Source organism: Medicago truncatula, chromosome 6 (assembly GCF_003473485.1).
Source record: "Medicago truncatula cultivar Jemalong A17 chromosome 6, MtrunA17r5.0-ANR, whole genome shotgun sequence".
Taxonomy (NCBI): Eukaryota; Viridiplantae; Streptophyta; class Magnoliopsida; order Fabales; family Fabaceae; genus Medicago; species Medicago truncatula.
Window position 1 is genome coordinate 38,067,279 of NC_053047.1, and position 22,787 is coordinate 38,090,065.

The following is a 22,787-nucleotide window of genomic DNA, read 5'->3' on the forward strand; positions in this document are numbered from 1 at the left end:
TGCGACATTGCTGAAAATTATTGGAAGCAGATGTTTTAAATAAAGAGTGGATTTTAACTCTATTTGTGTTAAATATTATTTTGAAGAACGAAATGTGACATCTTGTTTGCGATGAACTCTGATTTATTTTATATTAATTATATGTTGGGAAAATGGGGTGTTACAATTGGTATCAGAGAAGGTCGGTCCGTCCAGCCAAGTAGTTGAGTCGGTTGTGTCGTGTGACGATTGCATATTGTCATTGTGTTTTCTTTTCTAATTAATGGTTGTTGTGTAGTGAACTAAGATGGCTAGAAGGAATGATGCTGCTATTGCTGCTGCATTGGAAGTTGTGGCTCAAGCTGTAGGGCAACAACCTAATGCTGGTGGTAATAACGAAGTTAGGATGTTAGAAACTTTTCTGAGGAATCATCCACCTACTTTCAAGGGAAGGTATGATCCTGATGGAGCTCAGACGTGGCTCAAAGAAGTTGAAAGAACTTTCCGGGTCATGCAATGCAGTGAGGTTCAGATGGTGTGCTTTGGTACGCACATATTAGCGGAAGAAGCTGATGATTGGTGGGTGAGTGTTCAACCAATCCTAGAGAACGGAGGTTGTAACGCCCTCTTTAATTATTTGATTAATTTAATGAATTTAGAATATACTTATATGATTTGTGTGATTTATATGATTTATTTTGATGAGTGATATTTTGTTATGTTATATGTTGGTATTTATTAGTATAATATATATGCTATTTGGTTTAGAAATATATATGTTATAGAAATATATTTGTTATAGAGATATATTTGTTATTTGTTATTTGTTATAGAAATATTTTATAATATATATATATATATATATTAGAATAGAATATTGAGTTTAGGGGTTGTTATGAGATTTTAGAGAGTTTTGGGGGAGAAAGAGAAATAAGATAAAATAGAAAAGAAAAGTTATAAATAGGAGAGACCAAGTTTAGAAAAACATAACGTACGATCAATTTTGGAGAAAAGGCAGAAAAAGCCAAGAGAAGGGAGAACAACCTAGAAAGCTGCGATTTTCATTGTTAAGGTAAGGGTGAGACTAACATGCAATAATCTTGAGTCTATGATTCTGAAAATTGTATTTAACATGTTGTAGGTTTAGTTTTTGAGAATTTGAGAATTAGAGTTAAGAGTGATGATTGTGATGATTTTGAATGAAAGTGAAGTTGAATAATATAGGTTGCTTTTTCTTTTCATCTCTGCCCCGAATTTGAAATGAAAACTGGTATTGAATGGTACATAATTGGTCTTAGGTGATAAGACTAAAGTTGTAGGTATGGATGTTAGCTTTCTAATTCCGTTGCTCTGACGTCAAAACGATTTATAGAACTTGAGTTATGGTCAAATTACTGCACGTAGGTCACAGTGAATTTTTATGAATTTCAGCACAACTTTGTCCGAATTTGAAATGAAAACTGGTATTGATTGGTACATAATTGGTCTTAGGTGTAAACACGAAAGTTGTAGGTATGGATGTTAGCTTTCTAATGCCGTTGGTTTGACTTCAAAATAATTTATAGAACTTGAGTTATGGTAAAATTACTTCACGTAGGTCACAGTGAATAATTGAATATGATTGATGAATTAGTATATGTATGTATATGTTTGTGAATACGATATTGTTCATGATTGATGAAGTGTTATATGTATATATGATGTTTTAAGATGTTGATTACCATTTGATGTTGTTATATTGTGATATAATTATATATGCATTACTTGAATTATATGTGAATAATTGAGACGTTGTTGACTTGCATTTGATATTATTATATCATGCTGTTTTTGTATACTGCTGTGTTGCTGTTGTTATTTAACTAAGCTGCATGAGTCGGTCTAAGTTGATTAAGATGTTGATGATGATGTTCCAAATTATTGGACTATTTAAGAGGTCGTTGAATTAAGATGTTTAAGAGGTCGAGTCCATGCATTAGCATCCAGCGATTGGGGCTTGATGCTCCGTAAGTATAATAATACTCAAATAGCGATTGAGACTTGATGCCCCGTATTGGTACCACATGCATATAAGAGGTCTAAGTTGTATAGTCAAGTTGGAGTCGCATTTGTCGAGTCAAAGATGTTTAAGTTACCAAGTTGTTGAAGCTGTGATTCTTTATATGAACTATTAAAGATGTGATAAATGATATATTATTGTCTATGATGATTATTATGATGATTTTAGGTTGTTAAATATAATTGCTGAATTATATGCTTAATATTATTGTTATGTGAAATCTCACCCCTTCTAAATGTTGCCCACCATGGATAACTTGCAGGTAACCAAGAATAGTTGATGTCGTATGAGGTTTCTCTCTTGTGTGTCTTAGGTGCTCTGATACGTAACAGGATGAGAATTTTGTTGTTGCTTTCTATTCCTTACGTATTATTTTATGAATTATCATGAACATGTTGTTGGAAGAATTTTAAAAGATTTTATGTTGAGACCCTTGTGCCAAAAATTATTTTAGATGTTCGAATAAATTCCGCTGCGAAGTATTAAATATTATGTTATTGAATTTTGAAGGATGATTAGTTTATTATTCCGTTTATGATTTTAAGAAAAGAAGTGTGACATTCCGTTTATATGAATTACTCTGATTAAATAAATGAAATTTTTACGTTGGGAAAACGGGGTGTTACAGAGGTGAAGTTGTTACCTGGGTTGTAGAGTTCTTGAACATGTACTTTCCGGAAGATGTTCGCAGGAAGAAGGAGATTGAATTTCTTCAGTTGAAGTAGGGTGACATGTCGGTGACCGAGTATGCTGCTAAGTTTGTGGAATTGGCTAAGTTTTATCCACACTACACTGCTAAATTCTCCAAGTGTATTAAGTTTGATAATGGCTTGCGTGCTGAGATCAAGCGGGCCATTGGATATCAGAAGATCCGTCAATTTTCTGAATTAGTGAGCAGTTGCAGGATCTATGAGGAAGATACCAAAGCTAATTACAAGGTTATGAGTGAGCGGAGGGGTAAGAGTCAGCAGAATCGTCCAAAGCCTTACAACGCTCCTGCTGATAAATGTAAGCAAAGGGTGAATGATGAGAGGAGGCCTAGAAAGAAAGATACTCCTGCTGAGGTTGTTTGCTACAAGTGTGGTGAGAAGAGCCACAAGAGTAATGTTTGTCTTGGTGATGCGAAACGGTGTTTTTGTTGTGGTAAGAAAGGGCAAATTATTACAGAGTGCAAGCATGATGATATGATGTGTTTCAACTGTAATGAAGAAGGTCACATTGGTTCGCAGTGCAAGAAGCCTAAGAAGGCTCAGGCTAGTGGGAAAACGTTTGCTTTGACTGGTACACAAACAGTGAATGAGGATCGGTTGATCAGAGGTACATGTTTCTTTAATAGTACTTCTTTAATTGCTATTATTGATATTTGTGCTACGCGTTGTTTTATTGCTACTGATTGTGCTTCTAAGTTGGGTCTTGTTATGTCATGTATGGATGGGGAAATGGTTGTCGAAACTCCAGCTAAGGGTTTGGTTACTACTTCTCTAGTGTGTCTGAAGTGTTCGTTGTCGATGTTTGGTCGAGACTTTGAAGTTGATTTAGTCTGTTTTCCTTTGAGTGGAATGGATGTAATACTTGGTATGAATTGGTTGGAGTATAACCATGTTCACATTAATTGTTTTAGTAAGAAATGCATTTTTCTTCTGCTGAAGAAGAGAGTGAAGCTGAGTTCTTGACTACTACGCAGCTGAAGCAGTTAACGCGTGATGGAGTTTCGATGTCTTTGTTTGTTGAGAATCAAGCAGTAATTGATAAGTTGCAAGTTGTGTGCGAATTTCCAGAAGTTTTTCTTGATGAGATTCCTGATGTTCCGCCGGAGAGGGAAGTTGAATTTTCGATTGATCTTGTTCCGGGTACAAAGCATGTGTCTATGGCGCTTTACTGTATGTCGGCTTCTGAATTAGATGAGTTGAAAAAGCAGTTGGAAGATTTGCTTGATAAGAAGTTTATAAGACCGAGTGTCTCACCTTGGGGAGCGCCGGGTTGTTAGTTAAGAAGAAAGATGGTAGCATAAGGTTGTGTATAGATTACCGGCAGTTGAACAAAGTGACAATAAAGAATAGGTATCTACTTCCAAGAATTGATGATTTGATGGATCAGTTAGTGGGTACACGTGTGTTTAGCAAGATTGATTTGAGATCAGGCTATCATCAGATTAAAGTGACGGATGAGGATATGCAGAAGACAGCCTTTATCGTATTCAAGTTGGGTGGTTGAAATAGAGAAGAGGCTCAGGTGTTTTGAGCGATAAGAAAGTACCACATAAGTTGAAAGGAAAGTTCTATCAGACAACAGTCAGACCGACGATGTTGTATGGTGCATAATGTTGGACAGTTAAGAATCAACACGAGAATCAAGTAAGTGTAGCAGGGGGGGGGGGTTACACCTATATAGTAGAAAAGTTGGTAGAAAATAGGCTTAGATGATTTGGGCATGTAGAGAGGAGACCCGTAGATGTCGTCGTAAGAATAGTAGATCAAATGGAGTAGAGTCAAGTTATAAGAGGTATAGGAAGACTATTAGAGAAACCATTAAAAAGGATTTAGAAGTCAATAAGTTGGATCCAAATTCGGTCTATGATAGAACATTATAACGTCATTTGATCTATGTAGCCGATCCCACTTAATGGGATAAGACTTGGTTGTTGTTGTTGAGAAACAGACATCCTTGGACAAAATAGTGAAAAAGTTCAAAAAAGTCGTTGTATTGATAATAGTAAACAATTTTACAAATGTGAAAGTTGATGCAAAATAGTAACATCAAAACATATTTATACGCATCCACTAACTAAAACCCATAATAACTGGCTAACAATATCTTCAAATAGCCTTGTGCTGGTTAGAATGTGTTCACAACACTTTCAACTCGAGATGACTCAATACAAAAGTACATAATAAAGAAAAGAAAATAGAACAAGTGAGGAAACAATTTTCATTGCCAACTTCAACTTCTCTTCGCCAACTTCTTATCATTAGTTTTATTCTTTTTCTCTTTGCCAGTTCTATGAATTTCAATTCTCTTTGAGTCTTCACAGTTTAAAATAGTTGTTTGAGTTTTTTCATTTTCAACGTAATATGAATGCCTGTACATGATCAAACATTCATTCAACAATAGTACTTAATTATTTAATTATTTGATTCCTTAACGCATCCACTAACTAACTTCATATTTGATTCCTTACTGGTAAAATTATTTAATTATTTTTGTACGAGACAATAGTACTTAATTTTTAGCGATGAAAAAACAAATTAAAAGTTAGTTCATTTACTCAAAACAAACTAAATAAGTTCGTGGGGTACCAACCCCCAATGTTTTACACCTAGAACAACTTGTTTGACATTTAGATTATAAGATAAGATTTAGTATATTATTGAGAAGCTTTTGAATGAGAAAAGATGGAGGAAAAGGACCCCAACTGCAAGTAAGTATGTAATAAAATTAAAATAAATGTTATTGCAATTTCCTTAAAAAAAAAAACACATGTAGTCCACACTTCAGATACTTTATCTCCTTTCTAACCGATCCTTTTTAGATGAGTCAAATCTCAGATAATCATCTCCACAAATGATGGAATTTCTAGAGGGAGCTTCTATATTAAGCTGTCTAAAAAAACGCTTTTAAAACCGTCATTTTTAAGAAAAACATTAAAAAACATTTAAAATATGTTTTTTAATTTTTTTTAAGGAAATTAAGAATGAATTAAAATAACACAAGCTACCTTTTTATGACTTTTAAAATCAACTTTAAGCATTTTCTTGATTTTTTTGATATTTAAAAAAAAAAAATTAAAACTAAAAAAAATTCTTTGGAAATTTACTTATTTGTTTATGCATAATTTATATTTATTTAGCTATAATATGCACAATAAAAATGATATGTCCAGTGAGGATGGATAAGAAACAACGGTGGCGGGAGGTGCTCCGGTAAGGTGGAGATGAGTCTTCGCGGTGGGACGAAAGGTGTCTGCAATCACGTTAGCACTCCAACGCTCAAGTCAGTAATGAAACTGATAAAGAGCGTGTAGAATGTATTGTGAAAAGTGAATCATACCTTGAGGATGAAGCAATGTCACCTTTAGATAGGCGCGCGTTGAGAATAACCGCCTCCGAGTTTTGCGGCGTGTGATTAGAAAAGGTTAAAAGACACGTGTACAATGATCCTCGCACGGGGGCTTGCTCGTATGCGATGCAATGCACTAAAGTTGGCGTGTTTCTTCAGGCGTGAAACCTTAAGATGGTGTAAGTTTGGGCCACGTGTCAACGTGAGATTGGTTTATGATCAATTCAGAAGAAACAAAATAGTTAAAGTGATTTTTTTAGCAAGAAAAAAATAGTTAATGTTATTTTAGTTCATTCTTAGTTTTTCTTTAACAAAATTGAATGTGTGTGTATTAATTGGTTTTGGTGTTTTTGTTTTTTAAATAACGATTTTAAAGTCTCTTGTATGATAGTACGGTAGAATTTGGCATTTCCAGAACTTATCATCAATTGAAAGTCTTCTCCAATCTCTTCGTGTTGCTTTCATAAAAAAAGCCAATCAACAAATTTGGCAACACACAAAAAAAAGTATAAAAATCATTTTTTTTTTGAGCAAAGAAAGTATAAAAATCTTGTACCTTAGTGAATGAGTACTACTTGCATTTTGGTATTTCTTGCATACTCTAAGTGTTTTAATTTATTTGAACAACAAAACAAAACATTCAAAACTCTAGTAATAATTAATAACACCTTGATTCGTTATATACAACAACAAAAAGTTAAAAGACAAGTCGACTATGAAGAAAGTTGAATCCAACAACCTCAATTATGCAAAGATTTTTGTCATTATTATTAGTTTTATCTTTTTATTTCTGTTTTCAACTTATTGAATCTTTCACATAACAGTGACTTAGTAGCTAATTTATGAGTCAAAGTCCACAAATAAAACGTACAAATACTAAGTACTTATTCAACAACCACTTTACTTGTTTCCAATCACAAAAACAAAAAGCAAAAAGTTATTGTTTGTTTCAATTATTAAGCAAGAATGAAGGTATGTTCTGACCACATTATTTTGAGGTTTTCTTTTATTTTTTGTCTTTTTCTTTGTCATAATTTTCTTAGTAAGCTATATGTGAAATGACAAATACAGCAAAAAATAGTTATAAAGTTGTCAATGGACAATGAGAAATGCAGAACCAAAGCCCTCAAAACTGCTGCTGAGGTCAAAGGTATGCCAATCTCATGTTTAAGGGGACTTGATTACCTTAACTTGATTACCATAATTTATTTTCTTCTCTCGTGTATGTTATTTTTTCAATGTTTCACCCTTATATCTCATGTTTTTTGTTTATTAAATTGTAAACTCTCATTGTTGTGCCAAAAAAACAAATTATATTTGTAAACTCTCACTCTTTCTTTCTTGTCACCTTCGCACCCTCTAAAAAAATAAGCGTGTTTGAGCATAATTTTGAGTCTAGTTTGATTATATATGTGTGTGCGCATGCGGGCACACTCGCATGGTAACTCAAATGAGTTGTCTTAGTGGCGCGACAGTAGGTCTCGTCAAGAAATGTTTACAAGAGTAGGTGTGTTAGTACAAATTCTCGACAAAACAATTTCAAAGGAGATAACCAAATTATCGCTATTAAGTTTTGTTGCAATACTGGAGTTTGAAAAAATTAAGTAAATGAAGTTGTCTTCAATTTTTGTCTTTAATTCTATACAATGAAATTAACGAGTCATATTTTTTTTTTTTTTATTTGGTGTGAATCATATGACCGAAATCCAAACCAATGCATATATATATATATATAGGTGTAACTTCGGTGTCATTGGAAGGAGATGATAAGGATCGTGTATGTGTGACCGGTGATAATGTGGACATAGTTTGCTTAGCAAACCAGCTGAAGAAGAAGTTCAACAATGTCACCATTCTAACGACGGAGGAGGTGAAAAAGAAAACGGAGGCAGAGAAGAAAAAGGAAAAAGAAGAAGAAAAGAAAAAGATGATAGAGGCATGCCATGCTGTTTTACACGGTTCTTGCAAGTGCAACAATTTCAATTGTCATGGTAAGTGTAATTCATGCACAAAGTGTGAAAGTTCAAAATGTGATGGCACAAATTGTGTTACTATTTGCAGCTTTAAGTGTGGAAATTCAAAGTGTGATGGAAATAAGTGCAATGGTTGCACACCTAAGGTTACTTCACCATGCTTCCAACGATGTCCTCAATGGTGCACATGCTCTAAGTGTTGTGCTCCATATCAACCTTATTGTAAACCCTATTGGACCTAATTGTACGGTTGTTTATGATCCAAACCCTAATACTTGCTGCGTCATGTATATGATATCCAAGAGTAAGGATATCTTGCAAGTAAAATAAATGTAAATTAGTGACGAAAATTTAGAGAGGAAAAGATGTGAAATGCATCTCTTTAGTTTTTGTCATTAAATATAATGATCAAAGAATTAGTGAAGAATTTAATTGTTTTTGTTTCTTCTATTCCCGTTTAAACTATTAAGAATGTGGTGTTCTTGGTTTGTTCGTATTCATTTATCATGTAAATTTTACATACTCCTTTATTTTTTTTAAGGAATATACTTTGTTGTTTTCTTCATATTTAAGCGAGAATAAACTGTAGGAGGATATCTTTATCTCCTCTCTTGTCATTAATGTCATTAAATATTTTGTGAATACGAATAATAAAATCACACCCATAAATTTAGATGTGTGGAGCAAAAAAAAGTAGTAATCAATGACCAAATAATCTCAAATAGTAGCAACAACAAATAGACCTAGAGTTAAGTGCGAAGCAATACCATAAGTATAACAAAAACAACAAAGATAAGAAAGAAAAGAATACAAGAAAGTTTGTTTACCCAACATGGTAAAAAAAAATGACTTACTCTCAAGGAGAGAGTAGTTCTCCGATCTACTATGATAAGAGTGATATAACGAGATTACAAAAAAATTAGCTAACAAACTCACAAAGAATATACCATTCCCATTTTTCAAGTCACTCAAACCCACAATAAATCCGAAGAGAAGACACTAAAGAATTTTTTTGATCATTCCTCAAATGAAATATCACTATCGAAAGTATTTACAAATATTTCCCAACCCAAAAGAACCTTTCATCAAATATGCTCAACCCTAAAGTTACTTGATTTGATTTACCAAGTTTCTCTCTCTTGAAGCTCTCTCAAAAAATTGAATAACGAACCTATATGTAGAGTCCAGATCATGATAAATCGTGCCATGATTAGCACCCATCATGCCACGATTTACAAGTTCATACCAAATACAATACTGAACTTTATATTTAAATTGTGCCTCGTGACATTCTTACGGGCCACGATTTTTTCAGTAGCTCGCTCCAAATTTCAATACCAGGATCATACCACGATGCCCCAAGAACATGCAACGATTAGGCAAATTCTTCATTACCAGTTTTGAGCCAAATTTTCAATCATTGTTCCTAAGTTTAAGTAAAATTATATCTTCATTTAATATCTTATCAATAATGTTATTAGTTATTTTAGGTTAAATTGCACGTTTCGATCCTAACTAATTCATAAACAAGCAATTTTGACTTTCAAATTTTCAAAATAACACTTTTGCCCCTTTAATTTTATCCCATTTTGCAAAGATGACACTCCATTGATTTTGACCAGGTCAATGTCGATGTTGGAGTCAAAATCTTCAATTTTCGTAAAGTGAGGGCCAAAATTGTCGATATGTCCTAGTCAATTGAGTTAATGTCACGATCAAGGATGGATAATAAAAGTTTTAATTTACTTTTATTATATTTCTCTTCTTCAAACATTTATAATTTTTGCTTTCACTTTCTTTTCCCAAATCGGATCGTCTTCATATTTTTGGAAACCGGTCATTTTTTATGTATATAATTTATACGGAGGATAATGAAGTTTGAACTAATTAAGGCCTCATCCATACTGCCAAAATGGCCACACCGATTAAACTGCAAGTGGCTTCAATGCCTGCTTAATTTCATTAATCAATTTGATTTAGTATCATATAAAATGTCTAGTCAGTCTTCTAAATAATATAATAGAATAATTGGTCATCCAGAGAGTACTAAAATACTGAGATTTACTTCTTTATTTTATATAGAAAAATTGACGTGATTTTGATCCCAAACACTTGTTACATAAGACAAAGTTTCATTGTCAAAAAGAATAAGACATAGTTTCAATTTTCAAAATCGGTAACACATAGTTATATATATTTTCCACCATTGGTGAAACTTATTCCCGATGAATGTAATATGAAATAATGTATTTCAATTTTCAATAATATATATGAAATACATACAAAATTGAAAATATATATAAAATACGTATAAAATATCGTGCTAACTATGTGTTAGCACGATAATATATATGAAATACGTACAAAATCGCTAACACATAAGGAGTACTTGTATACAATAATGACGGAATAATTCGTACAAAGTTTGCGTAAACGATATATGAAATACGTACATGAATGTAAGATGGAACTAGAATTCACATTGGTCAAACTTATTCCCGATGTGAATTATACCTATTTGACATCCGTTGCAATGATACACCTGATGTGAAATCCTATTTTTTTTAGTTTAATTGATCACATATCAAATCAATGATTTACTGTCAATGTGGAAAACAACTTATCACCACTGTTATGTACCCGATGTTAAATGTGGTGGACATACAACATCACCTTTAGTTACATCGGATGGTACCCAATGTGAAAAGTCAATTATAACCGATGTAAAATGTTATTTTTGTAATAGTGTGTCTATCTTTCTAAATGTTATTTAGATTCACTTTAAATTCAACACCGTCACATTTGAGGATTTCGCATGAACTTGTGAGAAATTACAATCGCATTGATTAAACATTCATTTATATTTGAATTTGGTACATTTTTTCAATTAATCAAAATTATCAAAAACAACAAGGTTTGCACTCCCTCTCAAATAACTACTTCCGGATTCAAATATAGTTTCCTTTCCTTTTGGGAGAGTCATATTACTCAATGAAACTTACTCTTTTTTTTGAAGGATCAATGAAACTTACTTGAAAGATACTTTTATTCTGTATTAATGAAAAATATACAACTTAATCTCATTTAAACAATATAAGAAAACAACAAAGCAGCTTCATAAAATTTACATGGTAAATGAATACGAAAAACCAAATAACACCCTATTCTTACTTGTTGAGATGAGACCTATAAAAAAATTAGTAACAAAATTAGAGACAAAAAAATATGAAATTCATCACCAATTCTTTAGACGAATTTCACATTTTCTCCTCTCAAAATTTTCATCACTAATTTATTTATTTATTTTCCTTAAAAGATTATTGTATACAAGTATCTTATAATGACACCATGCTTGCAAATTTTATTGAAGGCATTATGGTTATGCTCCATATCAACCTTATTGTAACCCTTATCCACCACCTAATTATGTGGTTTGTTATGACCCAAATCCTGAACCTTGCTCCATCATTATTGTATACAAGTACTCTCTCCAGTCCTATTTACAAGAGACAATTTACTTTTTAGATACATTAAATAATTTATGTATTTCGTTTAGGTTTTTGACTAGATACATACATTATTCAATGTATTTAAAAAGTCAATTTTCTCTTGTAAATAGAACGGGAGGGAGTATCTTATAATGACACCATGCTTGCAAATTTTATTGAAGGCATAGTCCTTACTCACATGATGGAGCAAGGTTCAGGATTTGGGTCATAACAAACCATGTAATTAGGTGGTGGACAAGGGTTACAATAAGGTTGATATGGAGCATAACCATAACACCTAGAGCATGTGCACCATTGAGGACATTGTTGAACTTTTGGTGAAGGAGGCTTCTTAGGAGTGCAACCATCATCACACTTCTTGTTGTTACAACAACTCTTTATAATAGGTTTACACTCACAACAACTCTTTGGATTTTCACACTTGAAGCAAATTGTGACACATTGTATGCCATCACATTTTGCACTTCCACATGTGCATTTTTCACACTTACCATTACAATTAGTCTTGCAACATGAGTTGCAAGAACCAAACAAAACAGTACGACATGCTTCCATCATCTTTTTCTTTTCTTCTTCTTTTTTCTTTTCTTCTTCTTTCTTTTTTTCCTCCTCGGTTTTCTTCTTCACCTCTTCCACGCTTAGAATGGTGACACAGTTGAACTTCTTCTTTAGCATGTTGGCTAAGCAAACTGTGTCTACATTATCACCAGTGACAGATATCTTATCTTTATCATCTCCTTCCAATGATACTGAAGTCACACCTATATATGCATATGTTTTGGTTTTTGATCATGAGTCAAACAAATTAACTTGCACTAGCTAAAATAAGTATATATTGTGATTGAGAAATTATGTTAGGACATCCAAAAATTGATGTCAAATATGGTGTGTAAAGTGTTTTTGTGCGTAATTTTAAAATGTTTGTAAAGTGAGAGAAAGATAGAGATAAACACACATGTATCAGTATATTGATGTTCAAATAACATATTTGACTACGATTTATTGTAAAGAAAAGTTGAATTCTCAATAAAAATTATGCACAAAAATAATGAAAATAAATCTTTACTTAATTTTATCATTAAGTATTAAAGACAAAAATTGAAGACAAAATTTAATTTAATTATCTTAATTTTTAAACACCTATATTTAAAAATAAAATCAAAGCGAATATTTCAATTTTTTCTAATGATTTTTTTGGTTCTGTTTTTTGAAATTGTTTTGTCTTTGTACCAACCCGTTAACTTATACGTACACATTCGTCCACACGAGACTTAAATTGGTGTCATTAAGACAACTCATTTGTCTTACATGTGTAAATGTGCACACAAACACAATACATTGGTTGTATGGGCACTTATTGCCCACACACATATATAATTAAAAAGGAAAAAAAAAAAACATAATGATATTTATATCTGATTTTTGTAAATGAATATTTTTGCTGTTAATTATGTAGTTGTTTTGATATTAATATTTATACTAGGAAGATAACATGTATTTGAGTACCCCAAATTTTTTCATATATATCCATATGTAAGATTGAAATCATGGTGAAGTCAACTCATGTGACACAAAAGTTCATATAACCTCCCACCTTTTATCTACAACCAAAAAAAGAGTGAGATTTTACAATTTTATAGATGAAAATCATGAGATTTATTGAGGTTGAAAATTTGTGAACATAACAAATCTAAGAACAAAATAATTAAGGAAAACCGGTCCCCTTAAATAATTTTTTTGCTTTATTCATCCTACTTCTAACTACAAAGCAAACTATGGTTTTAAATTCCAATTAACGTTACACTGCAAACTTTTATATTACGGTAAAATGTAGTCAATGCGATCAAAATTGTAATTGGGATATTGTTGCGAAGACTTCAAAATCCGCAATATCGTGGTCCCAATTGCGGTTGCAGCCCATAATTTAAATCCATAATTCAAATAAATATAGTGATTGAGATGATGATTACCTTTGACCTCAGCAGCAGTTTTGAGTGCTTTGTTTCTGCATTTCTCACAATCCATTTGCAACTTTATAACTATCTTTTGCTGTATTTGCCATTTAATAAATAGTTTGTTAATAAAATTACAACAAAAGATAAAGAAAACTAATAAAAAGAAATACTAAATAAATTGGAAAATAACAAGAAAACTCAAAATAATGATTAACTAATTATCTCACCTTCATCCTAGCTTAATTGAAACAAACAACAACTTTTTGCTTCTTTTATTTTTCTGATTGGACACAAAGTTGTTCTTGGTATTTGTCTTCAGCTTTGGAATAGAGTGAGTAGTACTTATGCTATGATATATACATTGGTATTTGTCGATATATTGCTTGTTGACTTGACTCATAAATTAGCTACATTGTCATTGTTTTGTGAAAGGTTCAATTAGTTGCAGATTAAAACAAAAAAAAGACTAAACAATTTTTGAATAATTGAGGTTGTTAGAGTCAACTCTCTCTATAGCCAGCTACCAACTTGATCTTACCTTGTTTTAACTATTTGGTCGTGCATATAACGAACCCACTTCTTATTATTTATTATATATACTTTGATTTGATTGCAATAATTAACGAATTTTAATATGTATTATAACTATTAAGTATGTGTAATGCTATATGACACGACAAAATTTGTCATGCAAATTGAACGAATGTGCTATAAGCTAAGTTAAAATCAAAATATCACATAAATATTGAAATAAAAGTGAATATACAACATACCATGTGGTCTACGTATGATCCATCTTTTAAAATGTGTATTTATGTAGATTGCCACTAGCCCACCACCATCATATGATTTGCCTCGTTGTCATCATGGCAAACTTACAACACACAATATAAACAACACAATAAGAGATTAATTTTAATGTAAAAGTGGTACTAGAATCTATATTAGTAATTTTAGATCAAATTGAATTTAGAAAACACTGAAAATAAATATCTGAGTAGTGGTGAGTTTTCGTGTGTTTTACACGACAAATGATGTCGTGCATAACAGTATTTTCCATTAAGTATTAACTACTATACTTTCGTCCCTATAGTCTTAGCTTTGCCAATTGTTAGGAAACATGGCATCCATGAAAGGAATGAGAGAAAACTAAGAAACTCTTTCTATTGATGAAAGTGAAATATTACAAAATGAGAAAAGTACCCTCTAATGGGGTGGTTACAAATTATTTATACTACTCTCTACTAGGACTAATATGCTACTAATCTATATCTCTAATACCAATATTTATCATGTAACGTAACTAATATACTTTCATATTAGTTACTATTTTCATCCCTATATGTAAGGCAAGTTGAATTGTCTACCCTCTTTTTAAGACCATCTTAGAATTGTTAACCACATTAATTATTCTTAGAAATTATATCTATATATACTTTATATCTTGGTAATAAAGAGATCTAAAACTCGGAAGAAGAAAAAAAGAAAAAGAGAAAACTATAAGAAAATTAACCGAGTACTAGAAACTCCCATAGCATCAACAAGAACCAATTGATGAAGAGGACAACTCAGAAAAAATATCAAGAATTAGCATCATCACACTCCAACTTGACTAACGAGTCAACACAATTGTTAACCGTTGAAACTTCTTCTAACATTTCCTTTTTCTTTTGAATTAACCATCACCTCATATAGTTTCTAGATGTAGGATTAGATAGACTATTCATCACCGTCTTCAAGTCCACACAAAACTCAAAGGCCATATCTAACATTTCCTTTTTCTTTTGAATTAACTCTCTCCTCATATTTCTTTTAGATAGGATGACACTACATAACCATTGAATTCATATCTAACATTTCATTTTTCTTTTAAATTCATATTGCTTCTAGATAGGAATGACACTACTTAATCTTTGAAGCCATCTCTACATTCCCTTTTTTTTCTTCCAATTATCCGTCACCTCATATTGATTCTAGATAGGAACGACTTACTTAAGCGTTGAATCCATATTAAACATTACCTTTTTCTTTTGAATTAGTTGTCACTTCATGTTACTTCTAGACTAGAGGTAGGATTAGATACACTATTCACCGCAGTCTTCAAGTCAACACATAATTCAAAGGTCATGTCTAACATTTCCTTTTTCTTTTGAATTCATCGTCACCACATATTGCTTTTAGATAGAAATGACACTACTTAACCATTGAATCAATATCTAACATTTTATTTTATTTTTGAATTAATTGTCACCTCATATTTCTTCCAAATAGGAATGACACCACTTGTACACCGAAAGGAATGACACTACTTAGTTGTTGCATCCATATCTATCATTTCCTTTTTCTTTTGAATTAACTATCACCTCATATTGCTTCTAGATAGGAATGACCTTAACCGTTGAATCCATATCTAACATTTCCTCTTTAGAATGAATTGTCACCTCACCTCATATTGCTTCTAGATATGAATGGCACTACTTAGCCGTTGAAACCATATCTAACATTTCCTTTTTCTTTTCAATTAAGTACTATCACCTCATATTGCTTCTAGGCATGAATGACACTACTTAACCGTTGAATCTATGTCTAACATTTCCTTTTTCTTTTGAATTAACCGCCACCTCATATTGCTTCTGGATGTAGGATTAGATATACTAATCACCACCGTCTTCAAGTTCACACAAAACTCAAAGACCAACTCTAATTGCCTTAGCAAAGCTGGAAATTCGATTGCCATCACTTTACATGTTTTCATGGAGTAACAATAAATAATAATGGGAAAACAAAATAATTCTCACTCGTGGTTGGGGTATCATATATAAGGATTGATGTAGTAATTTTGTAAAAGGGTAGATTTAGTTTATTTTCTTCTTCATGATAGTTTACTTATTTGTTGCCAAAGAACACACTGTAAATTGAATCCTTACTTCCTCAAAGGTTACAAGTTAATAGTATCTTACACCTTGATAGGTATGCCTTTAGTATTATGTTTTTTTTAAAAGATATTGCTTTAGTATTTTTATTTTTATTTACTTTTTAGATGGATGGTTATGATATTTCATAAAAAAAAAAAAATAAAAAATAAAAAATAAAAACATGATATGGTCATAATATGTTGCAAGCCGACTCGTACAAATAAACTGGTTTAAATTGACAAATTAGAAATAAAATATATTTAATATTTATCTAATATTGATATTAAAATTTTGATTGAGTGTCAAGTGAAAATCACATTATAAAAAATATTCTTGTCGGTGAAAAAAATCAACCCGTTGATTTAGGCCCTGTTTGGATAAACAGCTTATATAGATGCTTATAGCATTAGGGCCTCGTTTGGATTGGCTTATTTTGAGCTTATGTGGGCTTATCTACTCCCATAAGCCTTTTTAAAGGTGTTTGGGTAAATAAATAAAAATAGCTTATCATAGTTTCATAAGCTGCTTATGCCATATTTTAATAAGCCTAAATTTTCAGCTTACCATCTGACTTAACAAGGAGCTTATGAATTTATGTAACCTCCTTCGATTCTCTCTGGATCCACTTTTTCAAAACATATATTTTAATTATAATTTTTGTTGAAGGAATATTTTAATTATAATGTTAGTTATTTTTGGCGGTGCATCAGTAACAAAATTGCTATATACTTATCTTACTAAAGTAACAAATCGTAACTAAGATTTTTTTTTTTTAAGAAGATTTTTATTATTTTTTTTGTTACGTAACAAAATGAAACTGAATAAAAAAACAAATTTAACTTGTCTTTTTTGGGTAACAAACTGCACACTAATATCAATATATATGATATGTTTATTTACATCTCTAATGTTAATTTTGTCTTATATGAATATTGATATTTTTTTTAAGGACAAATATTGATTATACTATATATATATATATATATATATATATATATATATAATTAATATGTTATAATATTGTTTTTTTACGCCTTGATTAATTTTATCAAAAAAAAAATCTTGATAATTGTGGTTCAATTCTTTGATTTTTTTGTTAAATTAAAAATATTTAAAATTTCGATAATTGCTTATGTAATGTCACATCCAAACACTTCAATTTATGTAAGTACTTTTTAGTGTACATATCCAAACATAAATAGCTTATCAAGTATAAGAGCTTATGATATAAGCTCTGATGTTATAAGCACTAATGTTTTAAGCATCTATATAAGTTGTTTATCCAAACGGGGCCTAGGACTTATAACATTAGAGCTTACATCATAAGCTTTTATACTTGATAAGTTATTTACGTTTGGATATGTACACAAAAAAGTACTTACATAAATTGAAGTGTTTGGATGTGACATTACATAAGCAATTATCGAAATGTTAAATATTTTTAATTTAACAAAAAAATCAAAGAATCGAACCACAATATCAAGATTTTTTTGATAAAATTAATCAAGATGTAAAAAACAATATTATAATATATTTATTATAATTATATATACTAGTAACATACCCGTGCATATGCACGGGTACTGGTTGGTTGTAGATGATTTTGTGTAGTATGAACTCGACATTATGTATTTGTGAGCAGTATAAATTTAGACCATTTAAAAGTTAATTATTATTCATTTTGTAATTTATTGAAAATGTAGATTAAAAAAGTGTATTAAAAAAAAAACAATTTTAAAAAATGTATGGAGTAGTCTAGGATAACTTTGAGTAGTTAGAACTATATAGTTTGATCAATTTATAAGATTTTAGTCAATGTTAACCTATTCCTTGCATTTTAGTTTATGAGGGTTCAATACCATTTTAGAATTGAAGCGATGTGATATTCTAAATAGTATAAACGCTTTATCAAGAACAATTTTTTATAAATGAGAATTTGTCCCGCGTATCAAAGTTAGTTTAGCCAGTGACAATTTCTCCAATTTATTTGAGTTAATTCTGAAAATTTATTTAAGAAAATTTTTCAAGTGCATGATAGTTTAATTTAATCATTGTCAACTTGCATTTTATTAATGACAACTTGTGTAACACCCCGTTTTCCCAATATACAAATTTCTTAAACATTTATCAGAGTAAAAACCATAAACGGGATATCACATAGAAACGTAATCCCAAAACAGTTAAATAATAATTTAACTTCCACATAATATCTTAACATAGCAGCGGAATATTAGTTCATAAACCATAAATCAGTTTGGCACGCAGGCCCCAATAAAGTATCTCAAAAGAGTTAATCAAAACAGAAATTATCATAGCAGTTCACGTAAAAGAATGAAGCATGTTATAGCAAATAACCCCATCCCGTTACGTATCAGAGCGACCTAGACGACACAGAGAAGGCAAGGCCACTCACGACGACAACTGCACACTAAGCACGATCACCTGCAAGTTACCCATACGAAGGGCAACATTTTCAAGCAGAAGGGGTGAGATTTCATAATCAAATAATATTAATCAATGTAATTGCGAATCATAAATTAACATCATAATCATTTCTTAAATAACATTGCATAATTGCTAAACAGTTATAACATAATCATATATCCAATTATCATGAACAAAATCACATAATTGTTAAACACTTATCACATAATCACGTAATCAATCATTATCAACAAGGCATCTTAATCATGACAATGCGACAATGCTCTTAGACTCCTTATATGCATGTGGTACCAATCGTCATCATAAGTATTAATATACTTTAATCGTGCGGAGGACAAAGCTCCTATAAAACGTGCGGAGGACAAAGCTCCTAATATTCGTGGTGAGGACTAAGCTCAATGAGATTCTATGCATGGACACTTATGAACAAAACATCGTAGTCAACATATCAACATGCATCCAATAATTTGGAGCTAACTTCATCATATACTTATGCACTTAGTTAAATAACGGAAGCAGCATAAACAGGTCACATAAACGAGATGATATCATTATATCAATAGCACATAAATTGCATCATTATCAAGCTTTCATATCTTGCATGAATATACAATACATTAGTTCATGTCCAATTAATATCAACATAACTTAAACAACTCTACAGACTGCATTAAACGTCATCATTAGATCTTATTACTAGTTAGGGGTTCACCCTAGATCAACACGTGCGACACAGATCGCACAAACACACAAGCAACTGCATCCTGGCTGTGCTCGCGAGGCGAGAGTTCTTACTCGCCATGGCGAGTACCACTCAACTCCCAAAATAAACTTGTTTTGGGTTCCCTCTGATCCTACATTCATTCCTAATCAATACTAGGCATGTTCAGGCACTCAAGGTCCAACTAAAAGGGTCGAAACACAAAATATGACATGCTCTCTGCCTAAGCTCGCAAGGCGAGGAAGGGTTGCTCGCCATGGCGAGTTGCACCAAACAACTCGCGAGGCGAAGGGAAAGGGCTCGCGTGGCGAGCGATGAAGGTCATCACTCGCGAGGCGAGGATCATCCCTCGCCGTGGCGAGCGATGAACAGAAGCACGGGCAGAATACGGGTTTTCTCGAAAATCCATCAAACAACATGGTTCAAAGCCTAATTTTGATTCCATAATCCATCCTAAACATGTTCTAAGGTTAAAGGACGGTTTCTACATCAATCTAAACAAGTTTTACCGTTTGATCATCAATTTTTAGGGTTTTGACCTAATTCCAAAATTTTTCTAAATCAATCCTAACTTTGTCAATTAATCATCAGAATTACAGCAATCAACGTTATTGAATTATTAGTCTCACCCTTACCTTGTTTGAAGAAAATCGCAGCACTCTTCCTTGGTTTCTCTAGACTTGGCTTTTTCTCCCTTTTTCTCCAAAACAGTCGTACGTACAATGTTTTTTCTAAAACTAGGTCTAACCTTTAAATACCTCTTCTTAATTACTTATCTTATCTCACTTTCTCCCCCAAAACTATCTAAAATATCAAAACAGTCCTTAACTAAATATTTTATATTATTTTCAAATCTTTATTTTATTTAACAATAAAATAATTCTCATATCCTTATCAAATCTTCCAAAACTCATAACTCATCACGTCATCGATCAAAACATCATAAATCATCAAAACATACCAAAATCATGCATATATTATATAATTATAATATAATCACCTAAACTCGATTAAATAAACGATTAAACGAAAGTGGGCGTTACAACTTGTATCATGTATGATTATACTATTTAATCAATGTCAATTTCTCATATGTATTTTGGTTATTTCTGAAATTTTAGTCCATGGTCACTTATCCCAAGTATTTTAGTCGATGATGATTCAATATCATTATAGAATTGAAGTGTGGTGATATTCTAAACAGTAGAAACGTCTTAGCAAGATTTTTCTTTTATAAATTACAGTTTGTCCCGTATATCAGAGTTAGTTTAGTTAGTGACAACTTATCCCATCCATTTGAATTGATTTAGAAATTTTAACAAATGCCCACTTCTCTCATGCATTTTATTTATTTACGATATTATAGACAATGTCCATTTATCCCGTGCATTTTGGTTGATTAGGGTTCAATATAATTATAGAGTTAAAGTGATGTGATTTTCTAAATAGTATAAACGTTTTTGCAAGAACAATATTTTTATTAATAACAACTTGTCCCGCGTATCAAATTTAATTTAGTCAATGACAACTTATCCCGTGCATTTGTGTTATTTTTTAATTTTTGGCAATGCCCACTTCTCCTATGCATTTTAGTTATTTACAAAATTTTAGACAATATGCACTTATCCCGTGCATTTTAGTTGATGACGGTTCACTGTCATTGTAGAATTGAAGCGACGTGATATTATAAATAATATAAATGTTTTCTCAAGATCAATTTTTTATAAATGAAAACTTGTCTAGTGTATCAAAGTTAGTTTAGCCAATGACAATATCTTCCATTTATTTGAGTTAATTCTGAAAATTTATTAAATAAAAATTATCAAGTGCTCGATAGTTTAATTTAATCAATGCCAACTTCTCTGATGCATTTTATCAATGACAACTTGTATTGTGAATGATTGTACTATTTAATCAATGTCAATTTCTCCTATGTATTTTGGTTATTTCTGAAATTTTAGTCCATGGTCACATATCCCGTGTATTTTAGTTGATGATGGTTAAATATAATTGTAGAATTTGAGTGAGGTAATTTTGTAAACAGTATAAATGTTTTAGCAGGATTTTTTATTTTTTTTTAAACTATAGTTTGTACCGTATATCAAAGTTAGTTTAGTTAGTGACCGTGCAATTTATTTATATACGATATTATATAAAGTGTACATTTACCCCGTGCAATTTCATATTTATTTGGCAGAACATCCTTTCTTGACTGGAGGCAAGAGAGCAGCTTTCAATTCTTACCTAACATAAAATAATTGCAAAAACAATGAATGTAAAATACTTTTATTCCCATATCTGCAATTTTGGTAGAAAAACATGTGAACCAGACATTTATTTAATAAATAATAGCTAACTAAAAATAGTGCTTCTCATTTGTAAAAAATAAAAATAGAAAAATAGTGTTCCTCTAAAAATACTAAATAGTGTTTATTGGTACAGTAACTTTTGTTGGATCTCTAGAAATAACTTTGAATAAAAATTGACTATTTGCTAACCCGGTATCTTTTATTTTGTTTTCTAATTAGTTTGCTGCAAAGACAAGATATTTCAAGTGTAAGTGTACTGAAGAAAAGAAAAGAAACACAGTTCCATCAACCACAAGGCACTAATGTCAAAGATTTAGCTCCAAGTTCATCTTTCATCAGCAACAAATTTTCAGATTTTTTTTTACCACGCCTTATATCAAAAATCCAACAATAACACATATCAGGTTTTTTTTTTTATTCCCATTATCACCACTCTTTTTTTATTATTATTTATTATGATAATTTTTTTTATATCATCACACATCAATTCTTCAACTGTTCACACTAACACCTGATTATGTCATAACCACACATCAATGGCACATCAAACTTTTTCTTTGAAAAAATAAAACATCAACTTTTTATCTATTATTATTTAATAATAATTAATATTTATTACCAAACCAAGTAATTCCTCATTTTTCATCTCTATGCACGATAAAAAAAACTTAACCTCCTAAGTTAGTTTTTGCCTTTCAACCACAGCCAGCTAACTTATTAAAAAAAATAAAAAATCTGCATCCTCTTTTTCAAATCTGATTTTCAAAAGGAGTTAATTACCTTTTATATTCATCACTTTTTTTAACTCAGTTTTCCATCCATTGAGGATTACCTTTGGATGTGCCATAACTAAACTTTTTCTTCAT

General features: G+C 31.3%; 2 protein-coding genes across 2 annotated transcripts; one reads left to right on the forward strand and one right to left on the reverse strand.

Moving 5' to 3' along the window:
- The first annotated feature begins 6,926 nt into the window (after positions 1–6,926).
- Positions 6,927–8,530, forward strand: LOC11435531 (uncharacterized). The gene is made up of 3 exons (XM_003620331.4): positions 6,927–7,066; positions 7,166–7,244; positions 7,831–8,530. Exons 1-3 carry the CDS (start codon positions 7,061–7,063, stop codon positions 8,307–8,309), a joined length of 564 nt encoding a protein of 187 aa, XP_003620379.2. The 5' UTR covers positions 6,927–7,060; the 3' UTR covers positions 8,310–8,530.
- Positions 8,531–11,095: 2,565 nt separating this feature from the next.
- Positions 11,096–13,968, reverse strand: LOC11442536 (uncharacterized). The gene is made up of 3 exons (XM_003620332.3): positions 13,759–13,968; positions 13,547–13,625; positions 11,096–12,337 (listed from the first exon to the last, which is right to left on the reverse strand). The coding sequence occupies exons 1-3, from the start codon at positions 13,762–13,764 to the stop codon at positions 11,751–11,753; spliced, it is 672 nt and encodes a 223-aa protein (XP_003620380.2). The 5' UTR covers positions 13,765–13,968; the 3' UTR covers positions 11,096–11,750.
- Between the last annotated feature and the right edge of the window lie 8,819 nt (positions 13,969–22,787).

Bases quoted from the DNA above. Each gene is read 5' to 3' on its own strand.
- LOC11435531 (XM_003620331.4), top strand. The intron at 7,245-7,830 runs GTATGCCAATCT...ATATATATATAG, and splicing joins AACTGCTGCTGAGGTCAAAG to GTGTAACTTCGGTGTCATTG.
- LOC11442536 (XM_003620332.3), bottom strand. The intron at 12,338-13,546 runs GTAATCATCATC...ATGCATATATAG, and splicing joins AACTGCTGCTGAGGTCAAAG to GTGTGACTTCAGTATCATTG.